The sequence below is a fragment of the Narcine bancroftii genome, chromosome 6 (genome assembly GCF_036971445.1).
Source record: "Narcine bancroftii isolate sNarBan1 chromosome 6, sNarBan1.hap1, whole genome shotgun sequence".
NCBI classification, from domain to species: domain Eukaryota; kingdom Metazoa; phylum Chordata; class Chondrichthyes; order Torpediniformes; family Narcinidae; genus Narcine; species Narcine bancroftii.
Window position 1 is genome coordinate 165,504,958 of NC_091474.1, and position 18,209 is coordinate 165,523,166.

An 18,209-nucleotide genomic window follows, 5' to 3' on the forward strand; every position below is an offset into this window, starting at 1 on the left:
GTTCAGTTTGTCCACCATCGACTTTCTTGCGCACCACATCTCCACCGAAGGAGCAAGACCTTTGCCTGACAAGTTTGAGGCCATTCAGAACTTTCCCAGGCCCAAAACCCTCAAAAGCCTAGGATTTCTTGGGATGGCGAATTTCTATCATCGCTTCCTCCCAGAAGCGGCAGCCACCATGTGGTCTCTCTTCAACCTCATTAAGGCAGGTAACAAGGATCCCAGTTGGTCTGCAGAGGCACTCTAGGCATTCAAGGAGACCAAAATAGCACTTTCCAAAGCCACATTGCTGGCACACCAAGATCCAGAATTACCCTTGTCATTAACAACAGATGCCACAGTGGGCGCAGTGCTGCAACGGTGGGTGGATCACCAATGGCGGCCACTTACTTTCTTCAGCAAACACTTCCGACCATCTGAGCTGAAGTACAGCGCTTTTACTTGGGAACTGCTAGCAATATACCTGGCCATATGCCATTTCCTGTCTATCCTCGAAAGCAGAGTGTTCACAGCCTCAACGGACTACAAGCCGCTGGTACAGACACTAGGCAAAGTCTTGGACCTTTGGTCAGTGCAGAAACAACAGCACCTTGCGTACATCTCCAATATACAATGGTCATCCGACACATAGAAGCCCAACGTAGTAGTTGACGCACTGTCAGGCCAACGATCACCGAGGTGACAGGTGGCATCAACAAAGCTCAGCTCACCAGGGACCAGGCTGAAGATGCCGACTGACAGGCATACCCCACAGCCATCACCAGCCTACAAATTGAGGAATTCGCACACTCCTGTGCAGTATGTCTACAGGCCAATCCTGCCTGCAACCTGGAGATGGCAGGTATTCAATCAAGTGCATGAACTCTCTCATCCTTCCATCTGGTCAACAGTCCACCTCATTTCAGACAGGTTCGTATGGCACGGGCCATCAATCTAATCAATATAAATTGAAATGTAAATATTCTGAGTATAACAGCCACTTATTAATTAAAAAATTATAATTATCATGTGAAACATACATAATTTTTTCCATTATTAAACAATATTTCATCTCATTATGCCATCTACTAATATCAATCATATTTGTGTCTTTCCATTTACTAAGAATACTTTTTTGCTACAGATAAAGCTAAATATACAAAAGCAAGCTGAAACTTATCTAATCCCAAGCCTTTCAGAGGTTGCAAACTACCCAATAAAAATACTGTTGGATCTAAAACTATTTTAATCTTGTACAGATATTCTAAAAACGATTGAATTTTCTTCCAAAAAGATTGTATGACCAAACAGCATGAAAAAAAGTTCCAACCGTATCACCACATCTAAAACACAAATCTGATTCATTAAAACCATATTTTTTTAAATTTTTCAGGTGTCAAATATAATTGATGTAAAAAATTATAATTAATCATTGCATAACATGCATTTATCAATCTAGTTACACTATCATAACAAATATCTAACCAATCCTCTTCAGAAAAAGTAAAACCAATATCCGCTTCCCATTTAATTTTAGATCTATCCCAACCCTTTTTATCCATACCATCCTGTAATATTTGATACATAAATGAAATACAACCTTCTGGTACCTTCATAAGAAAAGTCTCAAATTTAGTCATTTTAGGTAAAATCATAATCTTTACCAAACATACATTTTACCAAAGATCAAATTTGAAAAGAAATAAAGAGTTCCTATCAATACCAAAATCTTCCCTCATCTGATTAAAAAGATAAAAACTTACCCTCTTTAAAACAATCTCCCAAATTTTTCACACCTTTAAATCTCCAATGCAATAAACTTTGATTATGTATTGAAAAAGAAATAAGTTGATTATTATACAACTGAGTCAAAGCCAATAATTTACAACTAGAACCTATCATTTTATTTTTCTTTATCCATAACTTCATTAATTTTTTTAGTATAGGCACATTGCATTGTTGTAACAAATTCATATTCCACCTAAACAAAAATTGATGTATTTCAAATTCAGAAATACTTGCCATCTCAATTTTAGCCCAAATCCGTACCAAATCCATCAATGAACTAATAAATTTAAGTTGGGCTGCCTCATAATAATTTTGAAAATGTGGTAAAAGTAATCCCCCTAACTCATATTTCCAAGTTAATTTATTCAAAGCTACTCTCGAAAATTTACCCCTTCATAAAAAATCCCTAACCATTTTATTTAAATCTCAAAAAATAATTTTATCAAGTAAATACGGAATAGATTGAAACAAATATTGTATACGCGGAAAGATTTTAATCTTAATTGTATTTATCCTTCCCATTAAATTAATAGGAAAATCTTTCCATTTAATCAAATTAGTTTTAATTTTTTTCATTAATGGAACATAATTTAATTTATATAAAGATTGATAATTAACATTCAAAATTATACCCAGATATTTAATTCGATCAGTCCACTTCAAATTAATAATATTCTGATAAACTGAATAATCTCCTTCACTTACCGGTAATATTTCACTTTTTTCCCCAATTAACTTTATATCCAGAAAGACATCCATATTGTATTAAACATTCCTTCAAATGCAAAAGTGACTGAGCTGGATTTGTTAAATACACCAATGTGTGATCAGAAATAAATTAATTTTATACTCCTCATCTAAAACTTTCATACCTTGTATCTGTGTATTTCGTCTTATTAACTGTGCTAAAGGTTCAATCACTAACACAAACAAAGCTGGTGATAAAGGACAACCTTGACGAGTTGATCAAGTTAACTTAAAAAATTCTGAAATCAAACCATTCGTCAATACTCTAGCTACCTGTTTATAATACCAAAATTATTATTGACGCAAAATCCGCTAATTCTTTTTACAATAGAAAAACTTTCCTTTAGAGAATGGGAGTGAAAAGGAATCAAAAGAATAGAAAATTGTTTTTTGGGAAATAATTTATTAAAGTTTGCATATCATCAATTGAAAGCTTACTTAAAGGATAAATTGGGAAACAACTTGAGATTACCTGAAGGAAGCAACTTTGAATATGTGATTACAGACACAATGATAATTAAAAGATTTATAACAAACATGCACATTGAGCTGCAAGATAAGGAGAATGATGAAATAAACTATAAACCTAAGCTGAAGTGGGAAGAGGATTTAAACAAAGATAAAAAATGAAGTATGGGAAAAGTTACATTCTGGAACTATGAAGAATACAATAAACACAAGATTACATATGATACAGTATAATTGGTTACACAGGGTATATTTTACTCCTCAAAAATTGAAAAAGTGGGACTCAACATTATCAGTTAGATGTTTTCGCTGTGGGAAGGAAATGGGAACAACATTACATGCAACTTGGACATGTGCGAAGGTAAATAAGTTTTGGGAAGAACTAAATCAGATACTAAATAAAATTATAAAAAAATAACATACCAAAAGAAACAGAGATATTTCTTTTAAATAACACAAGAAAAATTAGGCCTTAAATTGGACAAAGCACAAAAAAAATTAATTCTGATAGCCTTAGCAGCTAAAAAATGTATAATGTCAACTTGGAAAATGGAAGAGAGCATGAGTATACAGCAATGGTACATGGAAATGAATAAATGTATTCCACTGGAAAAAATAACATATAATTTAATAAACAAGGTCACAATGTTTGAACAAATTTGGGAACCATACATGGAACATATCAGAGAGAGCTTGCCTAGGACCTCCATCTCCTAAAATGAAAATGATAAGAAGACAAAAACGACTAGATTCAGTGTGTAACAAATAGATGACACATTTTTCTTGTTTATTTTCCTTTGTGTGAGGATATTGTTTTATGGTTTTATTGTATTGTATATGTTGAAAACTAATGAGTTTGGGGCAGGGAGGGGTAGAGGGAAGGGAGGGAAAGTGGGGAAAAAAAAGGGAGAAAATGCCACTGTGTAAATTTAATGAGAAACATTTGTACATATTTTGGTTGACATGATTCACAATGTGAAAATTTTTAAAAAATAATATTAAAAAATTATATTTTAATTGTACATATAAAATAGGCTTATGCGGAATAGTTTAAAAAAAAAACTAATGAAGGACCATACATTTGTAACTACTCTAATGACGGTGTTTCTCTCATTAAAGAATACTTTCAAAATGTAACTGTGGAAACATAGGGCATAATTTGCATGAAACCAAGTCAAATCTTGAGGTTTATTATCAACCTTCCCCTTGATAATAGGTGCCCACACACACTCACCTATTATGCCTCCATCTGAACTGCAAAGTGAATTTTGCTGAATTTGTATTAAATAAAACAATGGCTCAAGGCACGTATCAAAAAGCACTTTCTGTGCATTTCAATTCATAACAAAAGGCCTCTTTCTGCTTCAGTGCTATTTCAACTGTTTCTTTGCTAAACTTGACACTTCAATATAGTCAGGATACAGATTCCAAGGAAAGTTACCTGACTAAACCTCAGTTCTTTTGATACTTGTTCAATCACAATGAAGAACCCTTGATAGATTTCCCTACCATAACCTGGCAATCAAAAAACAGCAAAAAAGTATGGTCCCTTTTACAACATAATCACAATTGGCACTGTTCCAAAATCAGCACATTTCAACCTAGCTAATTATCAGACAACACAATAAGCAAACAGACAAATTAAAATATAGTTCTACATGCAAAGTTGGTTATGTGAAATGGCTCTAACTTTGGAACATGCAGGAAAACACAATGTTTGCACTTAAAAGATCACAATATCAAAGCTGTACTTCACATAGTAGTTATATAGCCCAAGTTAAATGACCAACTATGCGAGGAACCACACCTCCTACACATGTTTACATCCTACCATCACCCACAGGATGCCAACTAGCCACATCCCACAAGAACTCAAAGCTGCGGACTTTGTCTTTCTAAGACCCCCTGCGGTGCCCCTACAAAGGGCACTTCAAGGGTCTGAGAAGGGAGGTGGTTGTACACACTCTGCACATTGGAGGCAAGCACGACATGTTTACAGTCGACCGCCTCAAAAAGCCCACTTGGACTGTTCAGAGCCTTTCCATACCCCTAATTTGTAAGTGGCAAAGATAGCTTGTAGAGTCAATTGTGGGATCTGCTTTGGAGTTTTTCAGTTGTGAAACTACTGGCCATTTGGAGTGTGCGTCCACAGCTATTAAGAAAGTCTCACCCATGAATGGTCCAGCGAAGTCTACATGAATCCAAAGTCAGGGTTTGGATGGCCATTTCCATGGGTTAGCTTCGGCTTGCAGCATTTTTGGCTGAATTGACTGACATACTTTGCATTTTGTTTCTATTGTTTCAATGTCTCTGTCCATGGAGGGCCACCAGACATGTATCCAGGCCAGTACCTTCATTCATACCATTCCCAGATGATTGTGGTGCAGTTCTGATAACATGATAGTTTGCTATTTGGGTGGAATAATTGTACGGGTACCCCATACATTTCGACCGGTAGTTCAATGGCGGCATGTGTGTTAAGGTTTTAGATCTTCTGAGATGACTTCAGATTCGGGCCACCCATTAAGGGTGAATTATAGGATCTTGCTTAATGTTACCTCTTTTCAGGTTTCCTTTCCAATCATCTGGGCTGTCATAGGCAATTGTTGAATTTGTTCTTGGTTGATGGATGCTACCTCTGCTGTCCATTTAATAATTTCTTGTTGTTCTGTCTCAGGTAGCGGCATGTGTGATAAGGCATCTGCATGGTTGTTGAGTGTTCCTGGTTCATGTTTTATATCATAGTTATACCCTGCATTGACCATCTTTGAATTCTGGCTGCAGGTACTACTGGTATACATTTGTATGGCTCCAGGATTAAACTAAGAGGCTTGTTGTCTGTGATCAAGGTGAATTTTCTTCCTTAAAGATATTGGTGCAATTTTTTTTTTATATATATATATAAACACACCAAAAATGATTGCCACTCCTTTTTCTAGTTGGGCATAATTGCATTCATTTGTGGTTAATGTTCGTGAAGTATACGCTACTGATTGCTCACCTTTTTCTGTGATTTGGGAGAGTACCACTTTACTAGGACCATAGTGGATCAGCACCTTATTTGTTGACATTAATATTTCCTTTAGTTGATAGACTGTGTTTTTAGTTTCTGTGTTCCAGTACCATGTTTGATCTTTCTTGAGTAATTGGTTCAGCAGACTGCATAGTGTAGACGTATTAGGGATATGTTTTCAGTAGCGATTAACAAGTTCTAGGAAGGACTGTAGTTCCGATTTGTTGGTTGGTGCAAGAAGACATATTTGTCCTTTCATAATCATATGCCTGTTGTAGTCTGGTTAAAACCTTTTCAAGATTTGTAAGTGTTCACTGTCGTTTCGGCCCATGATGATGATGTCATCTAGGAAACACCCATCTGAGAGTCCATGTAGTAATTTGTCATCGTTGCTTGGGGAGAGAAAAAAAAATAAAATCGCAGGTGTTGCTGAAATTCCATAAGGCAGGTGTGTCCAGGTGAATAGTCCCAGATGGGCAATGATGGTCACATATTCTCTTGATTTTTTTTTGTCCAAATCTATCTGTTTATATGCTTGTAGGAAATCTAGCTGAGAATTTTTGCCCTCTGTTTAGTGCTTGGAACAATTCTTTTGCCTTGGGCATCGGGTGTTCGGGTATTTTGTGTGGTGGATTGATGGTGACTTTGTAATTGCCGCAAATGCCATTTGCTTTTCATTCGGGTACGATGGGATCTGCCCAAACACTTTTGTATTGGCTTTAACATACCTTCATGTTTTAGTCTGTTTAATTCAGCCTCATTTTCCCTTTCATAGCAAATGGGACTGATCTGGCTTTGAAGAATTTTGGTTCTGCGTTATCTTTTAATTGCAGTTTGGCTTGAACACCTTTAATTTTCCCCAATTCTTGTTGGAAAACAACTGCGTGGTTGTTGAGGATTTAGTTGAGTTCTGGCTGGGAGATGTCAGTGTAGTTTACATTCAACCAATGTTGATTTCATTGAACCGGTTTCCAGCCAGTCTTGGAGAATGTGTTGTAGCCAGTTTCTTCCAAAAATTGCTGGTCCCTGGGTATCTACAATGTAGAAAGGGTTTTTCGTTGCTTTTGTTTGTATTGTACTTGGACTGTACATTTTCCAAATATTTTGATTCTGTTTTCTGTAACAGATCTTAGAGTTACTTCAATTGTTTTTACCAGGAGGCAAGGTAGCAAGCATTTCTTTACATGTAATGGCATTAGAAAGACTTCTGCCCATGTCGAACTCCATCTTCAGGGAGCGTCCATTTATTTTTAGCTGTATAAAGATTGCTGTGTTTCCTCTATTTATTCTTCGGATGTGTAATATCTCAGGAGTTGAAATTTCAAGAGCTTGAAGGTCAGTCGTTGGGCTGTTATCATCATCGTTGCAAGGTTGCCTCCCTCTCTCTGCAATTGTTTTGACTTTAGCTGCTTGTTTATTTGCAGGTCACCTGTGCTTTAGAAGCAGTCATTTAGCTTTGATATGTCCTTCTGTTTTAGAATGGTTGCATTTAGAATTTTTGAAGAAACAGTTTTCTGGTCAGTGATTGTATTTCCCACAACTGAAGGATCGTTGGCGGGAAAACCTCCCGACCAGTAGGTCTGGTTGACCCACACCTATGTTTTTATCTGCCATTTCAGACTGCAGGCAGTCCTGTATGCAATTTGTAACATAACGTCTGCATCCAGTGCTAATAATTTTTGCCTTGTTTGGCAATTTGCCCGCCGCATCACTAATCCGTCAAACAGTGCCTGATTTAGAAACTGCTTGAAATGACATTGCTCCGCCAGTTTGCGCAATGATGCCAAGTATTCATTTACTATTTCTCTTGGCCCTTGTCTCCTTTCATAGAATCGTTGCCTTTCTGCCATAACTGGTGGTTTGGGGTTTAAATGGTTCCTTAGAGTGGTGCATAATTCGTTGAATCTCTTTGACCCTGGATCCTCTGGGGTCAGCAAGGTCTTAAGGAGGTTGAATGTTTTCTTCTCATTATACTGAGGAAGAGGGCACATTTATGGTTTACTGGACCTTCCACAATATCGTAGGCTACACAGTAGTGGTTAAACCATTCAACGTAGTTATTCCAACTTTCTATTTCACTAAATTCCCCGAACTTTCCCTCCACCATTTTGGCATGCTTTTGCCTTGATCTTTTGGCTGGAATTTGTTGAGGTAGCTAGGTAGATGTTTTTTACCTTTCTTCTGTTGTTTTCCTTCTCACAGTTGGTGCATTGTGTATGTGTAGGGTTTGTTTCATTCTACGTCACCACTTGTGTATGCACTCACATAATTAAGACTCAGAGACATGATGCTTTCTCATTCTTTTCTTCTATTAGACTAACATGGCTACTGACACACAGGGTTGGGTTACATCATGACATGGTCATCATGATGTCCAGCAGAGGGCGGGCTTATACCCAACACTGAAGTTTGAAAATTGACTTTTCAGAGTGGGACTTTAATTACACACACACATATACATTTGTGCATAGTGGGGTTAAATTTAGAGTTAAGTTTAGAGATAATTTAAGAAATGTCATGTTATTAATAGTTTAATAAAAACTATTATTTTGAATAGTTTTACCTGATGAACTTTCCATTCCTGTTTTTTGTTAATGCTAGTCCCAAACAAAATGAAAAGGATTGTTAATTCGTAACAAAGGCAAGGTGTTGGGTATGGTATATTTGGATTTTAATAAGGTGTTTGGCATGGTCCCCCATGGTAGGCTCAGTCAAAATAATCATGTGGCGTAGGAGCCAAGGAATCTTGGCTGTCTGGATATGGAATGGTCTTGCCTGCATTAGACTGTAGTAGATGGAACATATTCTGCCTGAAGGTTGGTTACTAGGTGCGTCCAATAGGATATAGACAGGATTCAGTGTTCAGCGGAGAAGTAACAGATGGAGTTCAATCGGATAAGTGTGAACTGATGCACTTTGGAAGTTCAGACTTGAAGACAGAGTAGATGGTTAATGACAGGATTCTTTACAATATGGAGTAACAGAGAATTTGGGGTTCAAGTTTATAGCTCAAGGCTGCTGTGCAAATTGATTTGGAGGTAAATATGGTACATGGTGTGCTAGCCATTAATTTGGGGGATTGAGTTCAAGAGCTGTGAGGTAATTTTGCAGCTCTATAAAACTAGTTAAGAGTTTTTGGTCATCTCATTATAGGAAGGTTGAAGGTGCTTCGGAGAGGGTACAGAGGAGATTTACCAAGATGTTTCCTAGATTAGAAAACTTGCCTTATGAAGCAAGGCTGACAAAGCTAGGGCTTTCTCCTTGGAGTGATGAAATACGAGAGGTAACTTAATAGAATTGTACAGTAAAATCTTTGCTATCCAGAATTCAAGCAATTGGCAGCCTCAAGCAACCAGCAAAAAAAAATCATGGAAAATAAAAAGTTAAAAAATTCAAAAGTTTAAAATTGGCGCCATCGAGACGCTAGTTCATCAATCACACAACTTGCAATCTCCAGCAACTGGAAAATGTAATTATCTGGCATCTATCAATGCCCATAGGGCCTAAATACCAAATGTTTTACTGTACAAGATCATGAAGGACATGGATAGGGTGGACAGCCAGCACATTTTTCCTCAAGGCGACAACTGCCAATGCCAGAGAACATCTGTTTAAGGTGAGTGGAGGAAGGTTTAGAGGAGATATCAGAGGCAAGTTTGTTTTTAAACACTAAGTGGTGGGTGCCTGAAAGGCATTGCCAAGGATGGTGGTGGAGGTTGTTACAAGAGACACTCAGATGGGCTCCTGGATGCAAGAAAAATAGAGGGTTAAGAGTATGAGGTAGAGAAGGATTAGATTGTTGTGCAGTCAGTTTCTGTCAGTCAGCATCACATCATGGACCGAAGGGCCTGTACTGTGGTGTAATGTTCTATTTAAACCATGATAACCAAGATTTAAAATGGCTAATTTTCCAATTACCCACATTCGTAACACTGACATATGTAAAAAAGCACTCCAATTTACATCAGAAAAATTCCTGGGCACACAGCAACTTATGAAATTGAGCTTACGCACCAATTTGGAAATTTTCAATAATTTAGCTTTTTGAACGTACTGAACAAATTCTAAATAGAGGCTTTTCTCTGTACCTTGTTACATCCACCTTTGGAACATGCATAGCTCTAAAGATGGATGCAGGAAGTCTTCACTGGTGCTGCTCTTTGATGGCAGTAACTTAGTCCAATTACCACAGAAATTACAAGTTTTCTCCAACTTTTTGAAATTGATGATTTCCATCTGCCTCCATCACACATTTGTGCATTCCACATCACAAATGAAGTTGACTGCACTTGGTCAACTTGTTGTGCAAGGTCAAAATATCCTTTCTTTTACTTTTGCTTCCTTTAATAATTACCTTCTATCTTGGCCATTGGCCATCTAGCAAATGGAATTATTTTTCCTTATTTATTTCATCAAAACTACCAAGATCAAATCTGTTGAACAATAATACATCAGCTACACATAGTAAATATGCAAAATATGATGCAAAAATAGAAAACAACAGAAATTCACTGGATAGCAGGAGCATATTCAAGCCTGGGGCAAATGGTAGGAGAGCCAATTCGCGAAACTCACTGATCCAATGAGGCATGTTCTGCCTCTGTGGTAGAGTTTGCAGGTTCCACATTGATCTCAGAAGTAGAATGGAAACAAGTTATTCTTGATCACAACAAAACCAACCACAAAGATAACATACTTTTCTGCCTTAAATTTCATAATGTGTGTACTCATTGCACCAGTGTTACCTGATTACATTTCAAGCTTATTAAATAAAATGCAGATTATATCTCAAGAGCAAATATTTAAATTATTCAATGTCACTGCCTCTCAATTCTCCACGAAGCAGATTCTACACCCCATTTCCAACATCAAAAGGAACTGTTATCTGAGTAAGGTTGTAATTCTCCAGAAAATATTATCAAAGTATGGAGGCTCAAATGGAGTGGTGTCTCATTAATGCAATTTTAAGCCTCTGTATATCCTCAAGAGAAAATTTTGCATGGCAATATTTCAGAAGAGGAATGTTTCTCTCCCATGACTGCTAGTTCTTATCTCAACCCATATAACCAAAGCAGCTTAACCAGTCATCACATTGTTATTTGTAGGACCTTGCTGTGTTCTGCCACCACTCTATTACCTCCATTACAGCAGTGACTGATATTTTGACTGTAAATGACATTAGATTTTTTAAAGTCATGAAAGGAATCAATCACTGCAAGTTCCATTGAATGTAACATTTACAACATTCAGCCATATTATAAAAGATGCTAAATTCAATTCCACTTTCTTCATTTGCTCCTTCCTCTGCCTCCCATGAAACCAGTTTTTTTTTGCAAGGCCAGTTAATTCATTTTGTTTACGTTAGCTAAATTAGAAAGATTAGTGGTGATTAACTTGAGAATCTGAATAACAGCAGTAGTTACATCACCCCAACTTTATAATATAAAGATTCAACTAACATAAGAATTAGAAAAAAAAGAGAAAGGGCAAAGAGGACAAAAGAATGTATGTGATAAGAGTGGAGCTGGAGACTGAACAATAAAGGTGTAATGCTAGCTGAGAGAACCAGTTGAAAGTTTGTATATCACAGCTGATCTGCCTGAAGTAATGAAAGATGATGGGAAGAGGGAAGAACAAAATCACAAATTACAAAACAGTGCCATGTTGGAAGGTAGCTGTGAAGGAATTAAAAGCAGATGACATTGATTGCCTTTGATCAGGACTGACCAGTTATTATCAACTGGACAGGTTAGCCATCTGAAAACATAGAATAAAATGTTGAATCCCAAAAGCTACAACAGATGATATGCGCCTGAAGCTGACATTGGGGCTTCAATTGAACTGCACAGATCAAAAACAGAAGTTAGAGAGGTAAAGATTTAGAGGATTTAATAGGACAATCAATGTCATCTTTCCAGGCTGAATGAGAAAAAAAACGATGATATGATCACTCAATGTGCATTTAGACTCTCCAGTGTAGAGAAACCCATAGCAATGAATTGCCATTTCACCTGAAAGGACCGTTTGAGTCGAGTGCAAGGAAGTGTTGAAGTAAAAGGGCAGCTTGTGAGCGAGCATTTGAAGGAAGGGCAGTGTTGACCAAGAAATTGATGGGGAAGCTATTCCTGCAGATTGCTGATGCATGGGGAGTGGAGGATAGCAGAACCATGAAAGCGACGGAAGTTACCCAGCGAATGGAGGCGACCGCGATGGAAGCCGCCCCACTGCCCAATTGGCCCCAAGTCCCGGAAATTCACCCCACTCGCCTTCTCTACCCACAGATCTCAGGTTGAAGTACTGCCGCGCCTCGGGCCACAAGACAGGCTTCTGCGTGTTTTTAGTTTGGCGGCCTCGTTGCTTGGGAGGACATTCCAGGAGCATCCTGGTCACCACCACCCAGCCCCGAACACCCTTCCTACCTCTGGCTCAGAGCGGAGAAGCGGAGCCACTCGGTGTGGCGGTGACGATACTACACTTCGTCCCCCCGATTTCACTTCACCAGCCACTCCTACCGCTTTCAACACATTTCACAGCACGCATGCGCGGGGGCGACAGGAAGTGACAAGATCACGTGCTGAGGCCATCGTCGAGTGGCAATGAGAACGAAAAGGGGATTGACTCTCTGAAGAAGAGGTGAGCGAGTGGTGTAACGCTGGAACTCGAGCAGACGGAGGAGATTCGATCCTCACCATATTGACGAAGTAGCGAGAGGAAGGAGATGTAAACACCCTCAACCTGCATGACGATAGACCAGAAGCTCGAAGGTGGAACACCACCGGTCTACCCTTTGCCGGCATTGGTCTTTTCTCTTTCTACTGTTGTTCCGCTATGGAGTAATTGACTCTGGTCGATGTTTCTGCATTTGATGACAGCTCTAAACGGGTTGGTGTTGATGGTGTCGGTCCATTCTGTCAATTACTTCAAAGAACTTGCAGGTGGCTTGAAGCTTGCTCTCTTGAGTGGGTAGCCTAATGGCACAAGTAGTCGAACTGCAACTTCACATCTCCAGTAGCTGGAATAATGCTCTTGCCCCACCCCATTCCCTTGCTGACATGCTAATCCATGATCTCATGTACTGCCAAACTGCAAATTGGAGGAACCCCTCACACCTGATTGGGCAACCTCCGATTAGATAGCATAAATATTAACTTCCCTGGCTTTTGTTTAACCCCCACCCCCCCCCCCCCCCACTTCTTCCCCGTCACCTTCTCCCAGCTCTGTCTCTCCCTTTTACCTGTCTCCTTTCCCACAGACTTCAATTCTCACTTCTCCCCTTATCGTATCCAATATCTAATTTACACCTTTGGTTGGCCTGGATTCCTCCCTCAATCATTCTGCTTATTCTTTGAAGAAAGGCTTGGCCCCGAAATGTCAGCAATGCATCTTTAGGCTCTTTCATGCAGTGAAAAGGGCCAACTGTAAAGGTGGAGATTCTCCACCCTTATGTTCGGAGAATGCACCATGGCCGGCTCCAAGGCGCCAACTGCAAGGTGTCGACTGCGATCCTTCGGAGAAGGGTAATTGGTGGAGCGCTGCACTCTGCTGCCTCGCATGAATGTAATGCCACTGCAAGCGACTGGCTAGGGCCAGGCTGAGATGGAGGAGCGAGATTTTTTAAATACTGACAGTGTGTACGGCAGGGAGGCATTGCAGGTACATTCTCATTTTGGAATAGCAGTGAGGGTTTCAAATATCAGTGAGGAAGTAATGACTTCTAATTGGGGAGATGCTGAGATTAGGCTGCTTCTCAACCTCATGTCTCAGGAAGCCCAGGAAAAGGAGCTTACAGGGACAGTGAAGGATAGCTGTACCTTTGAATGACTGGCCACTGCACTTTCAGCATGTGGTCAGAGTCGCAGTAAAGGACAGGTAGTCACCGAGCTTAAGAGTTTGAGGAATAAGTTCCATGCTGAACTGGATCACAACAGGAGAAGCAGCGGATGTTTAGCGTGGCAGTACTTTGATCAATGCCACAATATCTGGGGAACTAGCTGCTCAGCAACACCCTTGTGTGTGGTTAGTGCATTGGAGAGCCCTGCATCCCTGAGTCATCTCAGGTGACAACCACTAGCGCTGATGCTGGAGACACGCCAGCTGAAGAGGGGCAGGTCACCACAGAAGTAGCTACTGGTGTGATATGGACATCTCCAGAAGCAAAGACATGGTTGCAGAAATCACTGCCAATGGCAGGGGTGAGAAGTCACCTGATGAGACAGGTATGATGTCATCATGGTTTTTTATGTGTCAAAAAGCACGCAAGTCTACTATTGATCCCAAAGTACCACAACCAAGACACAAGTGTCAGAGGTTGACGAAGGTTCAGCTTCTCTCAAAGGAGTTGGAGAACATAATGATGTCACTGGACAAGGAGGACAGAGAGAAGGGATTGATTGCCTGCATGCTGAGATGAAGCTGAATCAGGAGAGAGCAATGCTTGCCAAATTGAGGGAGGAACAGGACGCCGGTTGGAATTTGGCAAGCAGTCACAGGCAGCATCTGGATTGAGTGAACTTGGTCCTAAAATAGGCAGTCCATCATTTTCCAGAAGGTGGTCACACGATTCGAGAATACCAACCCATCACACCCCCCGCCCCCCCAGGAACAGTACCCACAGCGCTACAGTTCCCCTCATACTATGTACCAACCCCCCATCTGTATCATTCCACACCAGCACATTATGGTCATAGCCACATGGAGAGGAGTGAGGGAATGTCGTCCTTTTCTGACTCCCTAACCCCCACCTCATTCCTCCCGATGCTTGAGTGATGTGCAATCTGGCATAATTGCAGAAAAGGGTAATGTTTATGTTGTTCAGTCATTAGCCACTTTATTCTTATGTGCATTATTTATGGAATTACACACAGATTTGTACAATGTGGTGGGTATTATTTTATAGATTTACACACCAATGAGTGAGATATAGCAAGGATGGATTGCGGAGTCAGCAATTTGCACTACATATTTGTACTTCGATGGTTGTTTTCAAGCAAATAGTCATTCATCGCTTTAGACGTGATTTGCACAAGCGATTGAAGAAAGCAGCCATGTGTCAAAAAGTTATGTAATGTGGTGCCTTTAACATAATAATTTAACTTAAATATTTAACTAACCATACATGTGCCATAGAATACAATTTTTATTCAACTTCCCATAGGTCGTACAGACTTTTATGTTTCATTTCTTTCACACTCTTTGCTTCACAAGATTACAAGAACAGATAAGACAATGCTTTATAATTCTCATGTCACATGAGGGGGAAACAAGTGAGGATGGTGGGTTTGGTGGTTAGATGGGACATGCCCCATTGATAGCGAGAACTTGAGAGGACTCCCCCCCCTCCCCCACCTTTAGATGACTGACATAATCACCTCATGGATAGCCTGGTGACCATGTGCCTGCGTGTCATTACAAACTGGGCGGTCGAGTGCAGGGAGATTAGATGGAACAGACGTTCACTTGCAGAAAGTGATCTTTGTTGAGCTCGCATATATCGTGCAGTAAACAGTACACAAACTCACATCCGGAACAAAAGTGATACAAATATCAAGCACCACCATCGGCCTTTCAGACACCTTGTGGAAATCAGGGCTTTGATAAATTTTTGCTGTCATGGATCCTGTGCATGGTGAAACCCTTCATCAGCCACCTTCTGAGGGGGTACGCCGTATCACCCACAAGATGCACTGGGACCTCCACTCTGTTAACATCTCAGGATACCTGTGGGCACAACAATGGAGGTAGTTCATTAATCTGGGTCAACACTGGTCTCAACACTGCAAACCTGGGAATCACAGGACCTGCCAGTATTACATTACACCCCTTTCAGCAATCGCGCACTGTAGATGCTACGGCACCAGTCACCCCAACTCCTTCGGCTCTGGAAGTCACTATGAGGCGCTCTTCAACATGAATGCGACACAAGACCAGCCTTTTTGGGCTGCTCTATAAAAGGTAAGTTTATGTTTTCTCTCCGTGCTTATAGCCAGCCTCCAGGTGGAGGCCTAGTATGAAAGGGCCTTTTGTTTCCTATGTATGCTGAAAAGACCAGCTGAGTTCCTCCAGCATTTCAGTGTGTTTTTACTGCAATCACAGCATCTGCTGTCTGAAGTCTGCCTGTTCTCTCTTTCCCCCATGAGTACTCTTCTGAGTACCATGGTTTTGTCACGTAAAGGTCCCTACAGCATATTCAGCCCACAATGTGGTGCATACCTATATAAACCTCAGCAACTGAGTCCTTTAAATGTCCCCCTTGTACCATCCTCCACCACCATCCCTGGCAATGCATTTCAGGCATCCACTACTATGTATTAAAAAAAACTTACCCCTGACATCTCCCTTAAGCTTACTTCTCACCTTACACAGATGTTCACTGGTATTTGGTACTTTTGTCCTGGGAAAAAGATGTTAGCTGTCCACCTGATCTATTTCTCTCATAATTTTGTAGACCTCTATTGTTATCTCTCATCCTCCTATGCTTCATGGAGAACCCCTAGCTCTGTTAACCTTGCCTCATGAGACATGTTTTCCAATCCAGCCTGCATGTTGGTAAATCATCTCTGCAGCCTCTCCAAAGCTTTCACATCTTTCTTGTAATGAGGTGACCAGGACTGAACACAATATTCCATATTTAAAAGAGTTGCAACATTACCTAACCACTCTTGAACTCAATTCCCTAACTAACAAAGGCCAGCACATTGAACTATCTAATTACAACCTTGAGAGATCTATTGATTTGGACCCCAAGGAGCTTCTGTTCTTCCACACAGTTGAGAATCCTGCCATTAACTATATACTTCACTTTCAAATTCAACCTTTCAAAATACATCACTTCAGATTTATTGTCAGAGTATATACATGACATCACATTACAAGATATAACCCTGAAATCCCTTTTTCCTGCAGGCACAGCAGAGTTACCACTAATTGGTAGTGAAAAAAATAAACGACATACCATAAACATGTAAACAGATAAAACTAAACAAATAACAAATGTAAACAAACTGCAATACAGAGAGGAAATAAAATCAATAAAGTGCACAAGAATCCTTAAATGAGTCCCTGATTGACTTCGTTATTGAAGAGTCTGATGGTGGAGGGGTAGCAGCAGTTCCTGAACCCGGTGGTGTGAGTCTTGTGGTTCTTATACCTCTTTTCTGATGGCTGCAGCAAGAACAGAACATGTGCTGGTTGAGTGGGTCTTTGATAATTGCTGCTGCCCTGCGATGACAGCATTCCCTGTAGATGTACTCAATAGTGGGGAGGATTTGCTTGTAATGTCCTGGGCTGTGTCCTCTACCTTTTGGAGAGCTTTAAACTCAGGGATATTGGTGTTCCCATACCAGACCATGATGCAGCTGGTCAGCACAATTTCCAAGGTTTCTGTTGTCATAACAATTCTCTGCAAACTCCTGAGGAAGTCAAGGTACTGACATGCTTTCACAATGCCATTGGGGTGTTGGGTCCAGCAAAGATCCTCCAAGATAGTGACTCCTTAGAAACTAAATTTGTTCACTCTCTCCACCTCTGATCCCCAATGATCACTGGACTGAAAACCTCTCACTTTCCTTTCCCAGTCAACAATCAGCTCCTTAGGATTGGTGACATTTGAGTGCAAGTTTGTTAAGGTTCATACTTGTCTGGTTTGAACTCTATCTGTCACTTCTCTGCCCAACTCTGCATCCTACCCATTGTAACCTTCGACAACCTTCTACACTATCTATAGCACATGATAATCTCTTTCTTTCAGTTCACCACAGAGTTCCTTTTCTGTTTCCCTTATTTCAAGTGAAACATTATACAGCCACCCATCTCCTCTTGTATGGACAAGGGCTTTGACCAGGCTGAACTCAGAACTCACAACCCATCTTCAAAATGGGGTTTCAAACAATCTTGCCCGCTTGTCATGTTCCAGTCCCAGCTTCCACTGGACTGTTAGAACTTCTTGGAGAACTTGAGAGAACTTTCTCTCACTCAGAGAAAACCACATGACCCTCTTAGAACAGCAAACTGCACTCAGACAAACTGCAGCACTGGACCCAATCTTCTGAGTCCATTCATCTGTTGCTTTCCAAAATAATAATCCATTACTTCACAGCATGTCCAATTAACATCTACTTGTGAAGTCCTTCAGCAAAGCAGTTTCCATTGTCTTTACAAAGGCACTGGGAGCCTGGATTGTCTGGCTTGAGCAGAGCTCTGGTATTTTAAATGAGAT

General features: G+C 40.1%; 1 protein-coding gene across 3 annotated transcripts in view; it reads right to left on the minus strand.

Moving 5' to 3' along the window:
- dnajc5ga (DnaJ (Hsp40) homolog, subfamily C, member 5 gamma a) overlaps positions 1 to 12,996 on the minus strand; it is a 54,749-nt gene extending 41,753 nt beyond the window's left edge. Inside the window, exon 1 of one of the 3 annotated variants that reach the window (XM_069886594.1) lies at positions 12,685 to 12,996. In XM_069886594.1, the coding sequence (XP_069742695.1) occupies positions 12,685 to 12,792 (108 nt within the window). In that variant the 5' untranslated portion in view covers positions 12,793 to 12,996. Of the gene's footprint in view, positions 1 to 12,414; positions 12,546 to 12,684 lie in introns of those variants that run through there. The other 2 variants (XM_069886593.1, XM_069886595.1) reach the window with 2 other exon arrangements.
- Between the last annotated feature and the right edge of the window lie 5,213 nt (positions 12,997 to 18,209).